At 45.4% G+C, this 22370-nt stretch overlaps 2 protein-coding genes across 2 annotated transcripts in view; both read left to right on the top strand.

The window, feature by feature from the left end:
* The window catches only part of man1a2 (mannosidase, alpha, class 1A, member 2), a 103131-nt gene extending 100590 nt beyond the window's left edge, over positions 1 to 2541 (top strand). Inside the window, exons 13-14 of the mRNA XM_080840018.1 lie at positions 60 to 175; positions 1934 to 2541. Coding sequence (XP_080696144.1) covers positions 60 to 175; positions 1934 to 2066 — 249 coding nt within the window. The 3' untranslated portion in view covers positions 2067 to 2541. The remainder of the gene's footprint in view (positions 1 to 59; positions 176 to 1933) is intronic.
* A 12430-nt stretch (positions 2542 to 14971) lies between these two features.
* On the top strand, positions 14972 to 22087 carry tent5c (terminal nucleotidyltransferase 5C). The gene is made up of 2 exons (XM_080838581.1): positions 14972 to 15055; positions 16173 to 22087. Exon 2 carries the CDS (start codon positions 16205 to 16207, stop codon positions 17393 to 17395), a length of 1191 nt encoding a protein of 396 aa, XP_080694707.1. The 5' UTR covers positions 14972 to 15055; positions 16173 to 16204; the 3' UTR covers positions 17396 to 22087.
* The last annotated feature ends 283 nt before the right edge of the window (positions 22088 to 22370 follow it).

Genomic DNA, 22370 nt, shown 5'->3' with positions numbered 1-22370 from the left:
CCTCCATTTTTTGGCTTCCTAAAATTCTTGTCTTTTGTCCATGTTGTTTGTTTCTGCAGGCCATTGATAAGTACTGCCGTGTCAGCGGAGGCTTCTCCGGGGTCAAGGACGTCTACTCGTCCAACCCCACCTACGACGATGTCCAGCAGAGCTTCTTCCTGGCCGAGACGCTCAAGTAAGTCCCCGTTCTCTCTCCGTCATGACGTCATGAGAATGGGCAGTGCCTTTTCCAGTCCGATTCGACCTCAATGCGCCCCCGGTTCTTTTTTTGCTCAGAGTCTTTTAAAAAAAAAGCCAGCCAAATGTGAAGTAAGTGCATCATCCTTTAAAGGAGCTTTTTTCCCCTGGATATTTAAAGTTATACCAACACCTCACAAATTTGTGGATGTACCATACAGTATACACTGTATGTGTAATGGGGGGTGTGTGTGTGTGTGTGTGAGAGAGAAAGAGAAAGCGAAATAGAATGGAATACATATTAGTTTCAAGGTGACAGAAGGTGACTCCACTGCGGCCCGAGTCTGCAGTGCGTAGCTGTATGTATATAGGGTTTGTGTGTGTGTGTGTGTGTGTGTGTGTGTGTGTGTGTGTGTGTGTGTGTGTGTGTGTGTGTGTGTGTGTGTGTGTGTGTGTGTGTGAGAGAGAGAGTGGTGCGTAGCGGCTGAGGAGGCCTGACACAGAGCACTGAGGCAGGGCCTGCTGGTCCAGCTCCAGTCAGGCGTCTGAGGTCACTAATTAACACAGAGGTGGAGGGCATGGGGAGACGGCCTGGTTGAGTAGACGGGCGAGACCAGAAACGTGGCAGGACTTTGAACTCTCTGAACCTGGAGTCTGCCCTGCCTCTGCTGGGAGCTACACCAGGTAACGGATGCCATGAGGTCCGAATTTAAACTTTGATGCCAGTTGCAAATTTTTCTGTCGTCACCGTGGTCAATACTATAGTGGTAACACGCAGCAATGAAAACACTTCGTCGGCCGTCAAATTTGATCAGCTTGTACGTTTTTATTGCGGTGAAATCAGGTAGATGGAAAGGGAGATAAGAACAGCAAGACTGTGATAAATATTTGATGAATATCAGTGGAATGAGTGAGTCAGAGCTTATCAGAGGTCGACATCGCTCTCTCTGTGCAAGTCTCTCTGGAGCTATGTGCAGCTCCTGCAGTGTGTGTGTGTGTGTGTGTGTGTGTGTGTGTGTGTGTGTGTGTGTGTGTGTGTGTGTGTGTGTGTGTGTGTGTGTGTGTGTGTGTGTGTGTGTGTGTGTGTGTGTGTGTGTGTGTGTGTGTGTGTGTGAGAGAGAGAGTGAGTCTTGGTCTGTTGATCTCTACTGCCACCTGCTGGTAGCTCGGCACACACACTAGCAGATCCCCGCAGAGGAGCTGTGTGCAGGCAGACGCTATTGGGATTCAGCTCGCGGCTGCAGTGGGGTGGGGGGGTTGGGGGCGGGGGGGAGCTGTCAGTCGTGTGCAAGGTTTTTTTGTCCACACAGCAGACTGGGATGTGGCTGTGTGATCGTGCCTTTGGCTCTGTACCGCTCTCCACACCCTGCTGTGTGTGTGTGTGTGTGTGTGTGTGTGTGTGTGTGTGTGTGTGTGTGTGTGTGTGTGTGTGTGTGTGTGTGTGTGTGTGTGTGTGTGTGTGTTGCTTTGATGTGTCGTTTTCTCGTATACGTTGAATGCTCTTTTTGTGTAGGTAGCGATTCCTCCTTTTGTTTTTTGCTCTCTGCCTCCTCTCTCTGTCTCTCTACTCTGTTGATATTGATATTATGCTCTTTTCCTCTCTCACCCCCTCTTTCTCCATCCTCCCCCTCCCCCCTCTCTTTCTCCTTATCTCTCTCTCCCTCTCTCTCCGTCTCTCTCTCTTTCTCCCTCTCTCTCTTTCTCTCTCTCGCTCTCTCCCCTCTCTCTCTGAACTCTCTCTCTCTCACTCTCTCAGGTACCTGTATCTGTTGTTCTCCAGTGATGACCTCCTGCCTCTGGAGAGCTGGGTGTTCAACACCGAGGCCCACCCCCTGCCCGTGCTGCACATGGCCAACATAACGCTCCCCGGCAGCGAGCCCAAGCGATAGAGATTCATCCTCCAACACACACACTCCTCCAACACACACACACACACACACACATATCACTCCATTCTGCCAGCCCCCCTCCTGCCCAGACTCTCTGTTCCTCTCTTCCTCTTCTCTCTATCTCTCTCTCCCTCCCTCGAATCAAAGACTGCCTAGAGATGGAGAGGACGGAGGAGAGGTTGTTCACCTCGTGATGTTGTTCTCCTGCGGCGGGAGAAAGCAAAGCTACAGAAGGAGGAATAGAAGAAAGGAAGGGGGGAGGGCTGGTTTACCATGGAAGGTCCTCTCAAGTTCTTTCTCTCTCTCTTTGTCGTTCTCTCTTCACATGTCTGTCACCTACCCATCGTAAGGACAGCGGGATTCTCTGCTGCGTGGTGATTGGCTGTGTGTGGCTCTATCCCCTCATGACTGGCGGGCCGTGAGCCAATGATATGGCCCCTCACAGAGCCAGACATTTTTGTACACCTGACAAAATAACCCCCCCCCCCCCCCCCCCCCCCCCCATACCCTATGGACATGCACAGGGGGCCAAAGGTGTGTGTGATATAGTGTGCGTGATATAGTGTGGGTGTGATATAGTGTGTGTTTGTGTGTGTGTGTGTGTGTGTGTGTGTGTGAGAGAGAGAGAAAGGTATAGTGTGTGTCTGTGGAGTAAAGTGTATATTGTAGTGTGTGTGTTAAGGTGATGCGCTAGCTGCAGTTCCACTCAGATGGACGTGCACTGCTCTGAAAGAACGGACATGTTTCCTGAGGACATGAGCCAAATGGATTGCTGGGGTGTTTCTTTTAAGCCCCCCCACAGTGTGTGTGTCAGATTGGTGTGTGGCGGATTTGCCTCTCACTCACTCGTCGCTTCTGTGCTGTGGCCCCGTGGATGCAAAGCTCTCTTTGATCACCCTCCTAAAAACTCTAGACTTCATGTTGACCTGGGCACTCGTGAACTTTGACCCCTGGACAAGACCGTCAGGTTTGGTCAGCTGGTTTTGAAACACACAAACATGCACAGGCGACATCTGGGACTCCCTGACGTGGATGGAAGCTATAGACCAGAGACGTGGATCATTTACTGTCCTCTCTTTTTTTCACTTTCTTTATGTTTTTGTTTGTTGTTTATAATCAGAGTTCCTCCAGCTTTTGGCAGCCTCTTTATCCCTTCATTCTCTTTTCATCTCTCTATCTTTGCATCTCTCTCTCTCTCTCTCTCTCTCCCTCTCTTCATCTCTCGCTCTCTCTCTTTCTCCCCCCCTCTCTCTCCCCCCCCTCTCTCTCTCCCCCCCCCCCCTCTCGTTCTCTCCATCTCTTCTTCTCTCTTTCACTTTCTCTTTCTCTCTTGAGTCGTTAGTGTGTAAGCACAGCTGTGGGCTTGTCTATGTTCGCCCTGTCTTCTGCTAGTGCAACAGATGCTGCCTCGTTCACACACGCACACACACACACACACACACACACACACACACACACACACACACACACACACCAACACACACACTAGAGTTGTCATCACTCTCCTCCTCCTTGCCAATTCATTCCACACCTCTCCATTCCACATCATCCCTCTTTTTTGTGTTCTTTTTAATTTCCTCTTGTCAGTCTCCTTGGTCCCCTTCTCCCAGTGAGGAAGGTGTGCTTGGATGTGCTGTATTGCTATGCTCTCTGGTAAACGGGCCCTGGGGTCTATTTTACTGGAGCACTCTACAAACATGGAGGGTCACTGCTCTGGAGAATAAGCGTGCACACACACACATACACACACACACACACACACACACACACTCTGTTTGTCTCTCTCACTCGCACACCCGCAAACACACATACCAGTACACACACACACACACCCATAAACACACAGAGTTCCTGTGCTTTTTCTCAAACACTTCTTTCTGCAACCACTCAATATCATCCTTCCACCCCCACCACCCCCCATCTCCACAGAGGACAGGGGTCAGGCATCAGAGCTGCTGTTGAGGAACTGTGGGTAAATAAGGATGCTCATCAGATAGGCATGTGGGGGAGGTGATTGACACGCTGGGCTGGAGCTAATTTATGCCTGCCACCCCCGGACGCAAGCACATACACACACACACACCTACACACCTCTCCCTGCCATCTTTATGTGGGCAGGGTCACTGGAGACGACTCAAAAATAGACATTTCTTGGTTTTTCTTTTTTTGTTTTCATTCTTTTTTTTCATTTGCGTTGTTGCCATCCTGCTTTCTTTTCTCACTGTTGAAATTGACGAACAGGAATTATGATAGAATTGTATTAGTGGGATGTTAAGTTGCTCTGCACATTCACAGCTCACGAAAGAAGAAAAAACAACTATCTTTTTCAAGTAAATATAAATGACTTAAATATAAATGATGGGTTCCATTTCAGTACAGAACCTTTCCTGTTCCGGAACCACTTCCTTAAACTCACCCATGTTTTCAGGCTCCTCCCTCAGATAGCCTTATTAGGGCTTTAGTCACAAAGCCCTGTGGCCAATCATATCTGAGAATCCTTCTCTATGAAGATAAAAAAAGCTTGATGTTCCATGCTGGTATGTTCTCAGCACCTGTTCTATGCTCCTAATCAGCTGATATGTTCTAAAACACGAGTCTGATCAGGGTTGTGGTAAGATTCACAGAGAGAGAACCTCGGTGCCTCCCTAGTCACAGTGATGGCTATGATGATGACGACGACAACGATGAAGATGGTGGTGATTGTGATCATGGTCATGCTTACACGGAGGGGCTGGTAACTTTTTAAGCTGGTTAGTGAAGTCAGTCCGGGCAGGACGGTGAAGTAGAAACTGACCACTGGCAGTGTGACTCAAACAGAGAGGTTTTCCTGTTCCGGATCCTCTCAGGACTGTGTCAGCCCTCTCCCTCCGTCTGTCTCTGTCCCTTTGTTCAGAGGGACAGCCCATGAGGAGAAAGAACAGAACTCGAAATGCCTTTGGCAGAAACCACACACTGACTAATCCGTGCCCCTGGGCACACACACTATTTCATATTTAATTTTTTGTCCCAATTTTTTATTTTTTTTCCCTTTGCTCAACTGAATGGACGTGTTGGACAGGATGCTGCAAGCGAGAGTGGGAATGACAGACACAGGCAATCTGGTTACGTCAAGACCCCCTCACAATCGCCGTCTCTCTCCCTTGCTCCTTCTCACTGCTGCTGCTGTATTTCTGTTGGCAGCGAATGAGCCGTTCAGACACTGCCTCTCCAGGCCTCTAGGTGGCAGCACTGGCTGTCTGATGACTGGATGTGAAGTGTGATTTCTGAGGTTGCCCTTGGACATCATCCCATCACTATGGCGACACCACCTGCTTTCTTGTCCCCGGGAGAAGCCCTGGCAGGCAAAAGCCTCTGTTGTCCCTAGGTGAATTTTGGAAGAAAAAAAAAATAATCCAAAAAAAAAAAAACTTTAAAAAAAAAGAGTACTGTGTTCTGTATTTGTATTTTTACTGAACAAAAAAATAACTGTAAATATGTTTAAAATGAGACAAATTAAATAAAGATGTTACGAAAAAGTGAACTGAATAACTAAACACGCTGCTGTCTGTTGAGATTTGTTCTCACATCATGCCTTTCTTCATGTTTCGACTCAGATTTCATGTACGAACCTTGAAGCTGTTTTGGACTTCCTGTGTCTGTGTGTAGCAGTGTGAAGTCTAGCGTTTCCATCAGTACAGCTCTCCAGAGTCCAGTGATTATCACTCATGTGTCACCCCTTTGGCGCGACTTTTCAAGAGAAAGTTGTTCGCTCCAAAAACATCCTCTTCTCACCCCACTCCAATTTTACACTCCAAGTCACAGCTGTGGGGTGAGTGCTGACTTCCCTCATCACACATCGATGTTCAGCTGAAGAGATTTTGTGGAATTGAAAACAGAAGGTGGACTGTTTAAAAAGAAAAAAAGGTTTGCTATCCTGTCCTTTTGTCCCCAGCTAGATTAAACAGCTTTCCTCTCAGTCCTTGGCAGCTTATAGTGAGTGCAGCTTAATTTCGCTCTGTTAGCAGATGTAATGCAACTTTATGGTGCCATAGAAATACCAAATATCAGAGTTGATATTTAGGTTAGAGTCAAAACCGCATCTGATGCAGCTCAACTAAAACCAGCATGTTTCCCTTTCCTGCTTTGGCCCTTCGTCACTGAGAGAGAGCACCAGTGCGTATTGTTTGGGCCTCAGTCTTAGTTTGACCCCAGTCCACTGTGTAAGCAGCACAGAGGTCAGTGTGAACTAGCGATGTTCCCCCACAGACTTGCAGTGACCGGATCTGTCAACACGTTATCAGAATATGTAACAGGTAAGGATGCGTCTGCCAGGAGGCTTACTGCAGTAGAGGCTTCTACATGGATGAACATTAAGATTGGTAAGACTGGTTGCTATACAGTAATAGAAACTTAATTAATCCTGGAAATGGTTAATTAACCCTCTTCCTGTGCTGCTTTATAGGTGGTCTTTATCCTCTCCCCTCTGTTTTTTGTCTTCCCAGTTTCATCCTTTTTCTTTCCTGTGTTCTTTTGAGAGGTCCTGTTTCTACCCTACCCTGTCACCCTGTATAGGACTGGATAGATGCATGTGTGTGGATAAAGAAGGGAAGCTCTGAAAGAGGAGAAGTGTAGCACATCTCTCGGTTGTCCTACTGCTACACAAACCCTGCACACTGTGCAAACACCGTGACCACATCTCCACTTCCTCCCTTACTTGTAAATATGGGAAGTGATATCCATGAAGTCACATATATTAAGTAGCCTTGAATATTTGAGCTGCGCGCCATATCTGCAAATATAAGATGTTGACACACCGGCAACATGTCCTGTTCGGTTAACTTCTCCACCTGTAAACAAGAGTTTTATGGCACTAATCAGGCCTCAGTTAAATATGTTTCACAAATTTAAATAAAAAATAACATTCTCCTTATTGCCCTGCCCAGGTTTAAGCAAATAATAATAATAATAATAAGATTAACTACAAGTACTTGCATACCTGCTTAATAGTGAATAATCAGGTTTTGATTGAATGCAGTAGAATTGAACTAAAATTCTCAGCATATATCACTGAGTCACTAAGACGTGTTCTGTGTTGGCGGTGTGGTGGTTTTCCAGACGTAGGCTGGGATCCAGGTCATAGGTTATCTGTGGGTTGTTCATGGGTTAACTGTGCGTCATTCATTGGTTATCTGTGTATTGTGCATGGAGTTGCTGTCTTCCTGATCTCCTCACTTTCTGCTTCAGCCTCTGCCAATGTAATGGGGGGGGGAGTAGCCTGACCAGACGGGTTCACGACAGACTAACGCAGTCACTCTGACCCAGCTGACATAGGTGGATGATCCTATGAATGATTAGACAACACTTTTTTTTCACCATCCATCTAAAACAAAACTAAAAGGACAGTACATTCATCCTTGTTTTTTTCCACCTTTCCCTATGAACAGATTGCTTTATTAAAATGGGGTATCTCAGCCAGGAAGCCGTATATCTTCCTTTGTCTTTCTCTATAAGTACATGCAATCTTCCACTTGCTTAAAACTCCCATACCATCCATTGCCACAGTGATGACCTGGTCACTTTGTGACATGTTCCACTTCTAGCTGGCATGGTCAGCACACCCTCCACTTCACTGTAACTTCAGCTGATAGATGCTGTTCCTGGTCGTGATGACACAAGTTTAGTCCTGAAGGACAGAGGGTCACCTTGCTCCTGAATCTCTGTTTCCATATTTACACACTCACTGCAATAAAAGCCCATTAATAGCTTCCAGTCTCCACTGAGCATATGGTTCTTCACATTAAATTATCTAGATTAGTTTGAGATTTACCCCCACACCCACCCTGTGATGTGTGTGTGTTTGTGAGTGTGTCTGTGTGTGTGTGTGTGTGTGTTTGTCTACTAGTGTGGGTTTGTGGTGTATTAATGATTTCTAATGTTTCAACACAGGCCCACGCTCTCTCCTCAGATTCGGCTTGTTTGGAGGTGGTGGGATTACCCCAATCAGATCGCACAAAGATGGACGATGAAGACCGTGAATAAGGGATTCTCGTTTAATTTTCCTCTGTTCTCAGAGGGGGGGGGAAACTGACCTCTTCTCTCCCCCGTAACTAAGGGAGGCAGGCGGCTGGAAAAAGTGAGAGGTGTGGGAGCGAGACTTGCGGAGGAGGGTGAGTGAGCAGAGGAGTCTGGGTAGGTCGTGTCCCTGTGGGCCGCAATGCTGAGGGATATTCCCTTTTACTTGAGTGAGTTTGGGCTATTTGGGTTACTCAGATCTCTGCGAGGTTCACACCCATAATCCCCCAGTACTGTTGAATCAGGGCCATCCACCACCCACCCCTGGTGTCTAGCACACACATTTTCTCTCTCTTACTTACACACCCACACAGTCTAGGTCTCTCTGTCACACACACATAGTTTGGCTCTTTTTATCTGTCTATCAATTACTTTCTCACTCAAACATCCCTCCCTCTCTTCTTCTCTAACATACACAGAGTCTCGCAATCTCTCACAGTCGTTTGACCAAAGCCTCAACTGGTCTGTCCTTGTTGGTTGGGTGTTGGTTACAGGCTGGTGTTTGGGGGGGGGGGGGGTTGGAGGTGGATGTGTACCCTTCCATTCCCCACACCTGGGCCCTGTGCTTCCTTAACACCCCTCTGCCCTTATGCATAGCGACAGGCGCAATTATTTTTCAGCTGCGCCCCATTAGAGAGGTCACCATGGGGATGTGTCAGGGGGCGTTTTGCTTGATGAGAACCTCCGATCAGAACCGACCCGCTCCGGAATGCTGCAGAGGGGGTTAGCGAGGGATAGCGGCGACGTCCCACAGTTCCACTCCGAACCGAAAAACAGAGTCCTCGTAGTACCGTAGCCGTCAATGACCATTTGGCCAGGTAGTCTCTAACAGCTGTGTGGCAAGCCTTACAGTGCGTCATCCTCGGCCAGCAGGGGGGAAACATTTCTGGGCTCTCATGATGTCAGAGGAAGTGCTAGGTTATAAATATGACACAGAGTGAGTCACCACAGCGTTGAAGTCAGTGGGAGGGAGAAAAGGACCACGTCTGCGAGGATGTCCGCAAACGTAGTGGAGTGTTTAATGTGTTAATGGCGTGTGTGTGTGTTTGTCTGTGTTAGCCTGTAACCCAACAGTGTATGAGTGTGTGTGTGTGTGTGTGTGTGTGTCACCCAGTGTGTACTTTCCTGTGTTAATGGCTGGCCGCGGGTCAACCATCCGTGGCATGGGCCGTGAGTCATTTCTACTTGGCATGGGGCCAGACACCGGCAGGTGGCCTTTCTCCAGGGAATTAAAAAATGTGTTGGTCCCCAGCAGCAAAACAGCACCGTGGAACTCTCTGCCTACCCCTCATCTCCACCCCCCCCTCCTTCTCCTCATCTTTTTATTCTTGCAAGAATGAACACCTTCTTGTAAGATCCAGTCTCTTACAGTTTAATTCACTGTTTTTTTTAGTGATGGATGCAATGATAGACACCATAGATACACTCCTTGTGTTTAGAATAAACTTAACAAAACGATCATGTACAGTACAGTGTGATTCTTTTTGGTACACTTTATTTTGACTATCAACATTATGCACTATGAATGCAGGCTATGTTTATAAATGGTGTCCATTTGTTCATACATGCTATAAAGTAAGATTGTGGTATTGCCGTTTCCATGATGAAATGAAAACAGAATGTGACTTGAATCATTTGAGGGAGTGATGTGTCTCGTTTTAAATCATTCATCTGATTTAAAACAAGGTTAAATGGTATGTGTGTGTGTGTGTGTGTGTTGTGTGTGTGTGTATGTGTGTTTTGAATGGAGATATTATACTTTCTTTGTGGTTTGAGAAACACCGTGGTGAGGCAGTGATGTCATGAAATTGGCGATTTGCTCTTTGTACGACCTTTTTTCTCAACAGAATTCTTTTTAGGTATGTCCCAAACCGTTATGACTCAGACATTTTTTTTTATCAACATCAGCCATCTTGCAGTTTCCCTTCATCATTGTAACACGTGGCCCACCTACACACTGTGGCTATAGATCACAGGTCTTAACATCAACATTAGGGAGAGGGTTCATTGAGTCTAGTGATAATGTTGATAATAATAATAATTTTGTATAATATTAATAATAATGTATAATAGATGTCTCTAGACATTCTCCTTAACCAGAGGAGGGGTATGGCACAGACCGGCTAGAACATGTCATATAGGGAGAAGCAACTGAATCATGTTGTGGATGGGTGAACACATACCCTGCATGATACTCAGCTGAGCCCTACTCAAAAATGCCAGTGTGTCCATCTAGGTTACCAAGGTTACCTCTAGTGACCGTGACGATTCAGGTTGTGCTTTAACTGACTCACCTCGTCAGGCTGGATCAATTAAAGTCAACTGTGTCCAGGTGGAAGAAAACATGACGCTCAGGTGTGATACTGTGGGCCAATTAGGGCATCTGTAGATCCCTAGTGATTTCAGAGGAAGGACTGGGTTAGTCATAGCGCATAGGCTACAGTATATCACAGTTATAATGTCACAGAATGAGTCACGGTGCAGATGAAGGGGCAAAGTTACAATGTTTGCGTGAACTGCTGCAAATGCTGTAGAGAATTTAATGGGTTTCTCAAACTGTGTATCAGTGTGTGTATTCATCTCTTGTGTAGATATGTACAGTGCCACTTGAAAGTATGTGAACCCCTTGACCACTTAGGAGTTTTCTGTTGTTTTACCATGATTTTTCATTTTTTTCATCACCAATTTTCCATAGAAGGAATGTCAGGTTTATGTTTATCATTTGCATGTACTTTTTTTAGAGGGAATTTTTTGAGTAGCCAAAAGACTACATGAAACATGGAATTAGTCCATTTCAAAAGTAAGTGAACCCCCAGCTGAATTTGTAAAGTCAAGCAGGTAACAGATTCAGTGAAACTTATTTGGGTGCTTAATTAGTCAATTAAGCAAACCGATCATCTGAGACATCCTTAGGGAAAGGTTTGGGCAACACAGATTAAAAGAGGGAGGAAACCAACCAAACTACTGTAGTGCCAAGGTGTACCCACACAGATCAACAATGCCGAAAGGAAACGAGATATCCGAGAACATCAGGAAAAAGGTTCTGACAGCCCATCAGTCTTGGGAAAGATATAAGACCATCTCCAAAAGATTCCAGCTCCATCCATCCATCCAAGACAAATAATTTAGAAATGGAGGGCATTCAACATGACCGCATCTCTGCCTAGAAGTGGACGCCCATCAAGACCATCACCAAGAAGCACCAGAAGAAGAATAAATCAGGTAAAAGTCAACCCACACATCACCTCTAAAGAGTTTCAGACCTCTCTGGCAGCATCTGGGGTAAATGTACATGGGTCTACAATCAGACGAAAATTGAATAGACATGACATTCATGATCGGGTTGCTAGAAGGAAGCCTCTGCTCTCAAGAAAGAACAAAACTGCCCGTTTCAACTTTGCCCGAGAGCACTTGGATAAACCAAAGGCCTTCTGGAAGTCCATTCTTTAAACAGATGAGTCCGAGATAGAATTATTTTGTCACGATCAAAACCAACAATTTTCGTCTGATTGTAGACCCATGTACATTTACCCCAGATGCTGCCAGAGAGGTCCGAAACTCTTTAGAGGTGATGTGTGGGTTGACTTTTACCTGATTTATTCTTCTTCTGGTGCTTCTTGGTGATGGTCTTGATTGGCGTCCACTTCTAGGCAGAGATGCGGTCATGTTGAATACCCTCCATTTCAAAATTATTTGTCTTGGATGGATGGATGGAGCTGGAATCTTTTGGAGATGGTCTTATAGCTTTCCCAAGACTGATGGGCTGTCAGTACCTTCTTCCTGATGTTCTCGGATATCTCGTTTCCTCTCAGCATTGTTGATCTGTGTGGGTACACCTTGGCACTACAGTAGTTTGGTTGGTTTCCTCTCTCTTTTAATCTGTATGGCCCAAACCTTTCCCTAAGGATGTCTCAGATGATCGGTTTGCTCAATTGACTAATTATTCACCCAAATAAGTTTCACTGAATCTGTTACCTGCTTGACTTTATCAATTCAGCTGGGGGTTCACTTACTTTTGAAATGGACTAATTCCATGTTTCATGTAGTTTTTCAGCTTCTCAAACAATTTCCTCTAAACAAGTACATGCAAATGATAAACATAAACCTGACATTTCATCTATGGAAAATTGGTGATAAAAAAATGAAAAATCATGGTAAAACAACAGAAAACGCTTAAGTCCTCAAGGGGTTCACATACTTTCAAGTGGCACTGTATCTCTTGTGTTAATATGCATCAATTGTGTGTGCATGTGTTTGAATGAATGTATGTGTTTTAATGTATGTATGTATGTATGTACAGTATATTCTATGGACAGGGAGCCTGGTGACTTGCATGGAGTCTGTGTCACAGACGAACAGCAGTGCTAACCACCACTTCACTAAACTCCTGAATGGACTCTATAGCTACTGTCAGATCTCTGTACTGAATTCTTCTGAAGGGGAATCCCTCAATCGCTTCTAAACTAACACACACACACACACACACACACACACACACACAAAGGCATACCCAGAAATGTGTATAAAATCTCACCTAACCCAAGTAGCGTGAAGAGAGGAACTGAAAAACTCTTACTAAGAGGGGGCACAGAGAGAAAGAGTAAAATGAGAGAATGACTGAAAGAAGAAAAAAGATGCGCTGTCAGTTGTACAGAAAAGAAGAGGGTGAGTGTGAGGGAGAGCGAGGCCAGGAGGGAAAGCCCTGGCTGTGCTCGTGTCTAAAGTCATAGTACGTCAGCGGACTCAGTCACTGGCACACCACTAGAGTGTAACGATCTTTACTGTTCCACTGAAGTATTTCCTGTCAATGGGGAAGCCCAAAAAAAGTCACCTCTTACCACGTTTCTGTACTCACCCATATCGCTCTGTGCACCTCCCCCACCCTCTCTGTCTGTTTTGTGTCTTTCTCTCTTAAATAAAGATTTTAGTTCTTTCCCTTTCTCTCTCTCTCTCGTCACTCGCTTTCCATCTTCTCCCCCTAGCGCCCCAACACATTTAGTAATTTAGAAATACTGGAGAATTGGAGATGATAACTGAACCTTTGGATTCTGTGGAAATTGTGTCATGAAAGTAATGCACTGCAGGTGGACATTTCCCTCTTAAGCAGACAAAATCTACAGCTATTTGTCATCTTTATTTTGACTTTTGAGTTCATTAAATGATCCTTCTGCAATTTGTCAAATGACTAGAAGACCATATGACATCAAAACACCTTTCATGCTCAGCGTATGGGTGATCTCATGTCTAATATTACTTTCAAAATGTAACTTGTCAGTGTTAATCCGTCATAGATGGATCCAATACGGACCAGTCAGTCCCAGGTTCAGGGGATCCTCTGACATCAAGAGGCTCTCAGAAGGACCCCACCTAGAGCATTCTGAGATTCTACTGAATGAAAAGTGTTAAAAATAAAATGAATTATTATTATTATTATTATTATTACCTATTTTAATACACACTGAAGTGCTTTTGGAAAACATCTGTATGTCCAGGCATTATAAGGGTACATTAACTTCATGAGAAATGAATTGCCTTACATTTGCAAACTGGAAAGTAGGTCTATATTGCATAAAGTCACTTTGAGGAGAAACACATAGCCATACATTTATTTTAACCTTGTTGTAATATTCTGCACTTAATTGGGAAAAAATTGTAATATCTGAAATTCAACTGTTAGATATGCCTGGTTGGGCTACTTACATCAAATGGTTAGTAGCCTGGTCAATGATAAACCTTTTCAAGTGAAGACTTGTTGGCTTAGGTGTGCATCAACTGAACAAGATTCGCTCTGAGTGTATCCGGCTCTGTTCTAGTGCAAATGTGGCCTCAGGTCAGATCTTCCCAGTTGCATTTAATGTTATGCCTAGTCCTTTCTGCTACATGTGAGGATTTTGAGGAAGTCACACAAAGGTTAACATGTTACTTGGCACATGAACAAATCATGTAATATGCTCTTACTTGAAAGAAATTAGACACACACATACATTTATACGTATATGTGAATATATATATATATATATGTGTGTCATGTAGTGAAATAGATGATAGCACATTAAAAAGGAAGAAGAAGAGTGCCGTGATTGTCGTGAGTGTTCTTACAGACACTGCACGAGCAATACGACCAAGCAACCTATAGCAAAATATACAGTCCTTTACCTCAGTAACAATAAATATACTCTATATATATGTGTGTGTCTCTAGTGGGGGCAATTTCTTTCAATTAAGAGCATATTACATATTATATATTAACATGATACAGTATATTAAATAAAGTATCTATTTATCTCACATGTGGGCTGTCATGTGCTTTTCCCTCTTGATTTGTGTAATTATTGTTATAAGAATATACGAAAGTTTAGCAAGTTTAGAGTCAGCAACACTGAATTATTAGCATTTACCCTTTGGAACAAATACTTAAGATAACTTTAAGTTTACAGGGTCTTCTATCTTTGCTTACTCTCTAGAATTCAGTGATGTCAAGAGCGATGGCCATGAGAATTTGAATCTGACAGTCGCCAATGGTTACTAAGCAACACAAAAACTCAGCCGACCAATCATTGCTCTCGAACAGCGCATTGATACTAGCTAATAGAACGCAATATGTTTTATTTAAATTCTGAAGCATCCCACGTCGACGAAGTTTTGGGCAAATATCAGGTAATGCCAGAAGCTGTACACTGAAAATGAAGCACATAGTTTGTTAGTTGTCATTTATTTGAACAGACATGTGGAAATGTGGATTTTTAGCTGAAACTAGTCCGACGTGGTGGCAGTAGATCTCGTCCTTTCACGTAGTTGCTATTCGGCTTATAAGAAGGCATCTCTCTCACTGTTGCTCTTCAGTTCTTGCGTGTATTTAAACGAGTGGGCTAATGGATGAAAGAACCCGTGCAAATTTAACATCCTTATTTTGAACGATTTGAGAAGATCCATTTCAAGTAGGTAACGCTAGCTATGTTTTCTCAGAATGAGTTCTATACATGTGTGAAATGTGGTGGAAAATCATTTGGTTAGTGAATCTGACTTTTCAAATTTTGCCGAGTTTATTAAGTGTTTGATTCAATGTTTCTGTTTGCTAGGTCATATTTAAAGTTCACCACGTAATTAGCAACTTTTTGAGGGGTTGAACTTAACTTGCAAAAATCCACATGTCGGCTTTAGTTTCTTTTGCAAGCCGTAATGTTAACGTTAGCTTTAACAGTGCATGGCTCCTTTTTATATAACGTCAGCTAGACCGGTTTTCTGTAATCCTCCATGGATTCCTCTTGAAAGTTGTCGCTAAAGTTATCACGTGTTGGCTTTCTGAAAACGTGGTTAATCGAACGATTTCATTACGCTAATTTGTTTAGTTTTAGTGAGATGTGACCAACTTTAACGTTTACCTCTTCCATTCGGTTGATGGTCTTCCCTAATCTCTTAACTTGTATGAAAGCGGTTTCTTATTTTCTGGCGAGAACTTTACTATGCCTGTAGTATTTTAGATCGTATTTAATTCACAATTTTAACTACTGTTCAGGCGTCAGGGAAAGTGTTAATGGGGTTTTGTAGAGGTGGCCAAAGACGATTCATTTGCTCTGTGTGCGACGTCCCTGCTTGTGAATGCATTTTTTTGCTGTTTAGTTCTCGATTGTTTATGAAAGCGTGTTTGTTGTTCTGGAAAGTGGGGTCATTGTAGCGATTTTGTTTGGAATCACCACGGAGAGCCGAACTACAGGCTCTACGCGTGTGAAAGTTAAAGTTCATCGTCTGTCAAAAGTAGTTTGTCTTCGTAATCGGTGTTCCATTAGGACGCCACATGTTCACCGGCAACCACAATTTTGTTTTAATTTAAAGTTTCATCGTCTTGATCTCTTCCACATGTTTAGTTACCTTTTAATTCATATATTGCTAGATAAAGGTTGCATGTCATAGTAGGTGACGTCACTAAGGCTTTAGAAAGAAGCTCGCCTTCTACTCAGTATTATCAATTAACATTTACATGGTATATTTAAATGGTGTACGTCTTTGAAAACGTACTCATTTTTCCATTTTTTCTCTCCTCCAATTCTATCGCAGTTCATTCAAAGAATCTGTGAAGACTGCAAAAAATGGCAGAAGCGAACACAAGCGGGGGAGAAGGCGCCAGCAGCAGTATCAGCAGCAACCCCTCACACAGTGTGCTCACCTGTGAACAGGTGAGCCGCCTGCACGAGGTGCTGACGGAGGTGGTCCCTGTGCATGGCCGGGGCAACTTCCCCACGCTGGAGGTGTGTCTTAAGGACATCATCCAGATGGTGCGTTCACGCCTGGAGGCGCGTGGTATCCGCGTGAAGGACGTGCGGCTAAACGGCTCCACGGCCAGCCACGTGCTGGTGCAGGACGTCGGCTGGAGCTACAAGGACCTGGACGTGATCTTCCGGGTGGACCTGCCACGTGAGTCTGAGTACCAGCTGGTCAAGGAGGTGGTGCTGGGCACGCTGCTGGACTTCCTGCCCGAGGGCGTCAACAAGGAGAAGATCACGCCCATGACGCTGAAGGAAGCGTACGTGCAGAAGCTGGTCAAGGTGGCCACAGAGCAGGACCGCTGGAGCCTGATCTCTCTGTCCAACAACAACGGGCGCAACGTGGAGCTCAAGTTCGTGGACTTCATCCGCCGGCAGTTCGAGTTCAGCGTGGACTCCTTCCAGATCGTGCTGGACTCGCTGCTGGCCGGCTACGAGCTGTCGCCCGACAGTCCCGTGGCCCAGCCCTTCTACCCGACGGTGGTGGGCGAGAGCGTCTACGGGGACTTTGAGGCGGCGCTGGGCCACCTGCGCAACAAGATGATCGCCACCAAGCGGCCAGAGGAGATCCGTGGCGGCGGCCTGCTCAAGTACTGCAACCTGTTGGTGCGCGACTTCCGGCCCACCGACGAGGAGGAGTTCAAGGGCCTGGAGCGCTACATGTGCTCCCGCTTCTTCATCGACTTCCCAGACCTGGGCGAGCAGCAGCGCAAACTGGAGGCCTACCTGCAGAGCCACTTTGTGGGCGAGGAGAAGAGCAAGTACGACTACCTCATGATCCTGCGTCGCGTGGTCAACGAGAGCACTGTGTGCCTGATGGGCCACGAGCGCCGCCAAACGCTCAACCTCATCTCGCTCATCGCCTTCCGGGCGCTGGCCGAGCAGAATGCCATCCCAGACGCATCCAGCGTCACCTGCTACTACCAGCCGGCGCCCTACGTGCGGGACGCCAACTTCAGCAACTACTACGTGGCCTCGTGCAACCAGAACATTCCCACATGGCTGCCATGCAACTGAGCAGGGTTGGACAGCAGCAGTGTGGACGGATTGTAATAAACAACAAAAAAACAAAACAGAAAGTAAACAAAAATATGACAAAGGGACCCCCCTGCCCCCCTGTGCTTTATCAAAAAAAAAAGGAAAAAATATCACAGATAAACGGAGATGGATGGGAGGCGCTGGGAAAAAAGGAGGCTTGAGCTGGTATTATCCTCTGTAGGCATAAAGGATATATTTAAAAGGACGTGTTTTTTTTTTTTTTTTTTTTTTGGTGGGGGGGCAGATGGACAACCCTTGCCCCACCCCACCCACATCCCCCCACCACTATTTTCTCATTCCTTTTCTACAGAGGCCTGGAGAGCAGTGGATCCAAAGTGAGAGTTTTAGAGCTTGGATTACATTTTGTTTTCTAAAAACTTTTGTCTCGGATTTGTATTTTTGTTCTCAACTTTGCCTCTTTTAAAAACCAAAAAAAAAAATGAAATGTGAAAGTTGTGCCTAATCAAACACCCAGATTCAAGAAATGGTTTAGTTTATTTGGCCGCGGTGCCTTATTTCCTTCTTGCCATATGGTGTTTTCTATTCTCTGTCCATCCTAGTGAAAAGAGGGGAAAGTATTTATAAATAGTGTTGAAATGCATTATCTGCTCCTCATGCTGTGTAAAAAAAAAAATTAAAATAGGTTGGGAAAATTGTAGCCAAAAAAATATAGAAAACTTGAAATGTGATTTGGAGGAGGAAAAACAGTACAAAATGTTGCATGAAAGTGACAGAAAAAAAAAGAAAAAAAGTGATAAGGTTTATAGAAAGGCAGGTTTTTCTTTCTTTTTTTTTTTTGTTTTTTTTTCTCTCCCCTCACACTGAGCAGGTCTAGTTGTCCCCCAGTGTTGAAATTTCGGGGTCACATTTAAGGAGGTCCCCATGACTCCCCCCACGCTAAGCAGCATGGGTAACGGGGGACAAAAGGAAAAGCGCCTTCTCTTAGTTTCCCTTTTTAAAACATTAACTTTGAATGTGAACAGGAGAGGTCACGGGACAGAGTAGTTCGTCGAACTCGAGAACAGGTTGCACGCAGTATTTTGTTTTAATGATAATGCCACCATGAGTGTTTAGTGAGGAGGGCACGTGTGTCTGAGACCACCACTCGCACACCCACCCCTCCTTTTTGGGCAGTGAATATGTTGTGCCTGTAAATCAGACAGAGAGAGGAAGTCTGAGATTCTAGTGTGTGGGCACAACAACGGTTCAGCCCATGGTCAGGACAGTATATGTTCATATTTTCTTCCATTTTGGAGTAAGGTAATATACATGGTCAAGACTGCTGGAAGGATTTTTTTTTATTTTATTTCTTCTTTCTTTGTAGGGGGGGTGGAATGTGTTTCGGAGTGGAAAGAGAACCGGAGATATGCTTCTGTATTAAGTCGAGGTGGAGGGGTTGGGTGCATGTGGAGCTGTGTGTGTGTAGTGTGTGTGAGTGTGCCCGCCCTTAAAAGGATTTACCATTAAAGCCGGTGTGCCTTCTCTGAATGAGCAGTGGGCGTTTGCTTAAACACATGGCCTGTTGTAAGGGGAACCCTCTCACAACCAGCCAATAGGAGCTACTGCTTCAAGCCTAAATTTACTCCTCATGGCCCCCGTGGGAAGGAGTGCTGGGGTGAGACGGGGGGGATGCCTGCCTGTGAAGCCACCAACTGAACACGAGCTACATCAGACTTGTTCATCTGCCCACCCCACTAGCGCCAGCACCCCCCCTTGATGTGCAGAAGGTTACCATCCTTCGTACCCTTTTCTGGTCATAGGTAGGGGGGCCTGCCAAGAATTGGGAAGCGGAGGGGGCTGCCAAGAAGTGGGGAAGCTGAGAAGTGGCATGCCGTAGCACAGCTTGGTTGGGACATTCGTGGAAACACCTTGGGGGGCACATTTTCTAACTTGGGATCATAGGCCGGGGTGAGGGGCTGCAGTTGCGGAGCCATGTGATGACACATTTTAATGTCCTTTTAAGTCGACTTCCAGGATGGATTTTCCCCCTTTATGTGGGAGTGGAATCCAGCGCAGGTCATGTGACCTTACACGTTGATTGTGACATCCCGGACTCCCGCGGCTCAAGTCCCCCCAGACCTCACCCACGTGGCTCTCGTCCTCCCTCCTTCTCCCCCTCTCTGACCGACCCATTCACAGAAATGCCAGGGTGGCATTTGGGCTTTCTTTGGGCCCCGACAGCTGCCACAGTCCCACCACGTTTTCCCACCCCACCCTTCTCGTACTGCCACTCCGTGGCCCAGGGCTGGGCTTGTGCAAGCGGATATTGGCCTGTCCCTGTGCTTGTCTCTTATCTATCGCCCACAGCCAGTGCCGACGGGGAGGTGTGGGGGTCACTGTAGCCCGGCTCGGAGCAGGTTCAGGGCACACAAGGCCCATAACAGGAGGAGGAGGCTTTGATCTGGGACAGGTTTAGTATGAGTAAGGTTATGTATGTGTTTGTTTGTTTGATCCTTCTTCTGTGGTTGTTTTTGGATCTGTGGACCAATGTCCAAAGCAGCACTTTTGTGCCGTTTGTGATGCTTTTGTGCGCTTTTTTTTTTTTTTTAAATAATTGGTTGGGACAGTGGAACACAGTGTAGAGTCGGTGATTGTGAAGGACATGGGGTGGAGAGAGAGAGGAGGTGTGTGTGTGTGTGTGTGTCGTTGATTATAACGATATTGGTACAGGCCCTGTTGAGTTGAAAGTTTGTCTTGAGTAGATCTGGGTTGACCGTACAGTAGCGTAGTCTTTGGTGGAAATAAAGTTGATGAAGTTAATTTTATGGCGTTAGTTTTTTTTTTTTTTTTAAACCCCTCCCTAGCTCTGGGCCCCTGCCCATGCTTTTCTTAAAGTCCGATCTCAGTGGTAGTCCAATATTAAGTTATCATTCTGCTTTTGTTTGGTAAAATTATTTGTTTTGATTTGACCTCCAGAGCCACCCTACTTTTGAAGTGCAGGCTGACCACAAGTGCACTGAAAACCTTTTTGTGTGTGTGTGAGACGGAGTGTGCGGGAGAGCAAGGAAATATGAGGACATCTTGTTTGTAGATATGTCCAATGTATAGAAGCACTTTAGAGGCCTCAAGCCTACATTACTCCAAGTGTGTTTGTGTGTGTGTGTGTGTGATCTATGGGGCTCTGGGAGGAGGGGTCAAATAAAGGGCTGTGGTACACCACTGGGGTGAGTTCTGTTTCTTTCGCCTCTGGACCCCTAGTCATTGCAGAATGAATTTCCACTTCTTCCTCAGTCTTGTAGAACAGTGTTTAGTTTAGTGTCTGAAACTCAGTGACTCCAGTAGACATTTCCATCTCCCTCTATTGGTTCGGTAGCATCCCAGGCTCTCCTCAGGCTGTATCCCACTCATGTTCAGCTCTGGGGCCTCTAGGTGTGTATACCACTCATGTTCAGCTCTGAGGCCCCATGTGTGTGTGGCGCTGTGAAGCTTTTAGGCTGAAACAAGAAGCCTGTGTGGGGAGGGGATACACAAGGACATGTCCCACTTCCAGGAGTTCACACTATAACCCTAACGACTACATACCACACACACACACACACACATATACAGATACACACACCCTCTTCTGTTGCCTGAGGTGGGCCCTGGTAACTACTAATTCGAGGCATGTGCCTGTGTTTGCTTCACGTAGAGAGGCGAGGCAGGGAGAGGGGGACAGACTGAGGCACAGAGAGGGGGCAGCCTGAGGGAGGGAGAAGGGGAGTGTGAGCTTTATCTCTAACCAGATGCACTGCCACTACGATAAGCCCTGGTCTGATGGAGGTTCAGCTGTGATACCACTTCCTGTTTGAGAGCTGGTGTTAGTGTAAAGGGGGGGGGGGGGGGGGTCTGTGTCTACCAACGGTGTCTCAACAGAAATGACTCAACTTGTATTAGAAACTGACTTGTCATACTGAAGTGGTGTATCTTTTTGCGCTTATGTTGACATTTAGAATTCAGCCACATTTCTCTTTCACTGGTCCTGTCTCCAACGCTGCTTCAATTCTACACATTCTTCCCAGATTTGATTCCCCCACTCCTCTCCTCTCCTCTGCGTTTGGAGGTCCATGTTCATTATATTGAGCTAGACTCTGTATAGCAGCCTGTATGGTAGCTTTGCTAAATGTATCTTTTTCCTGATTCTCATTCAGAGGTGTGGACGGGGAAAGACATCTTGCTTTGCTTCAGTTCAATATAATTGTTTTGTTTGTTTTTTTTTCTTTTCTCCAGTCTGTCTTCTGATGTCCTGTGCCCAGTGTGTGTCTCATACAGATGAAGTGGAGGTCCCTGTTGGGCAGCCCTGTGTATGTGTTGTAATGAGAGTCGTGGAAGTCGGGCAGCAGCTTGTCACGCATTCGTTTTCTGTGTGTGTGACTGAGGATGCCTGTAAGTTTCAAAAGTGAAATGTCGCACTATTATATATATATATATATATTTTTGAGATGTTGTAATGCAGAACATAAAGCCCCCCCCCCCCCCCCGTCTGTCAGTGTGGTGTGTGTGTTGTTGTTTTTTTTCTTTCCCCTTCCTGTGTTTTGATGGCGATGATGTTGACTATCATTATTATGCTACTTCATTTTTTTTCAGCACTTTTACCTCATTTAAGTTTTCCTTGGGATGAAATTGTACATCAGGAAAATGTGTATGCAGAGGAATTAAAGAAAAAAGATTCAATAAAGAGTTCAAATCCAACTTCTGCTGTTACGTGTCCTGATTTTTGAGAATTATTTTTAAAGTGGCAGCCGAGGGTTTTGTTTAAAACTGGTCCGTTAACTGAACCTGAGTAAATGGTGCATAACATTTTAGGCCGTTGGAATCAGTGTCGTTCTGATATGGCCTGAAGATCCTAACCGAACATGTGTTTAAAATGTGCAGACAGTGTGTGTTGTGTAAACTCAAGTTCAGTTTCCCTTCCTACAGGTCTTCATCTTCCAAGTAAGAGTGATTTGCCATGTCTGCTAATGACTACTGGTCT

This window comes from Sprattus sprattus (genome assembly GCF_963457725.1).
Source record: "Sprattus sprattus genome assembly, chromosome: 5".
Classification (NCBI taxonomy): Eukaryota; Metazoa; Chordata; class Actinopteri; order Clupeiformes; family Clupeidae; genus Sprattus; species Sprattus sprattus.
Note: the sequence above shows the minus strand (reverse complement) of the source record. Positions and strands in the feature narration are given on the sequence as shown.

What these genes read in the sequence shown, in the direction of transcription:
- tent5c (XM_080838581.1), top strand. Translation starts at nt 16,205, where the DNA reads ATGGCAGAAGCGAACACAAGCGGGGGAGAAGGCGCCAGCAGCAGTATC.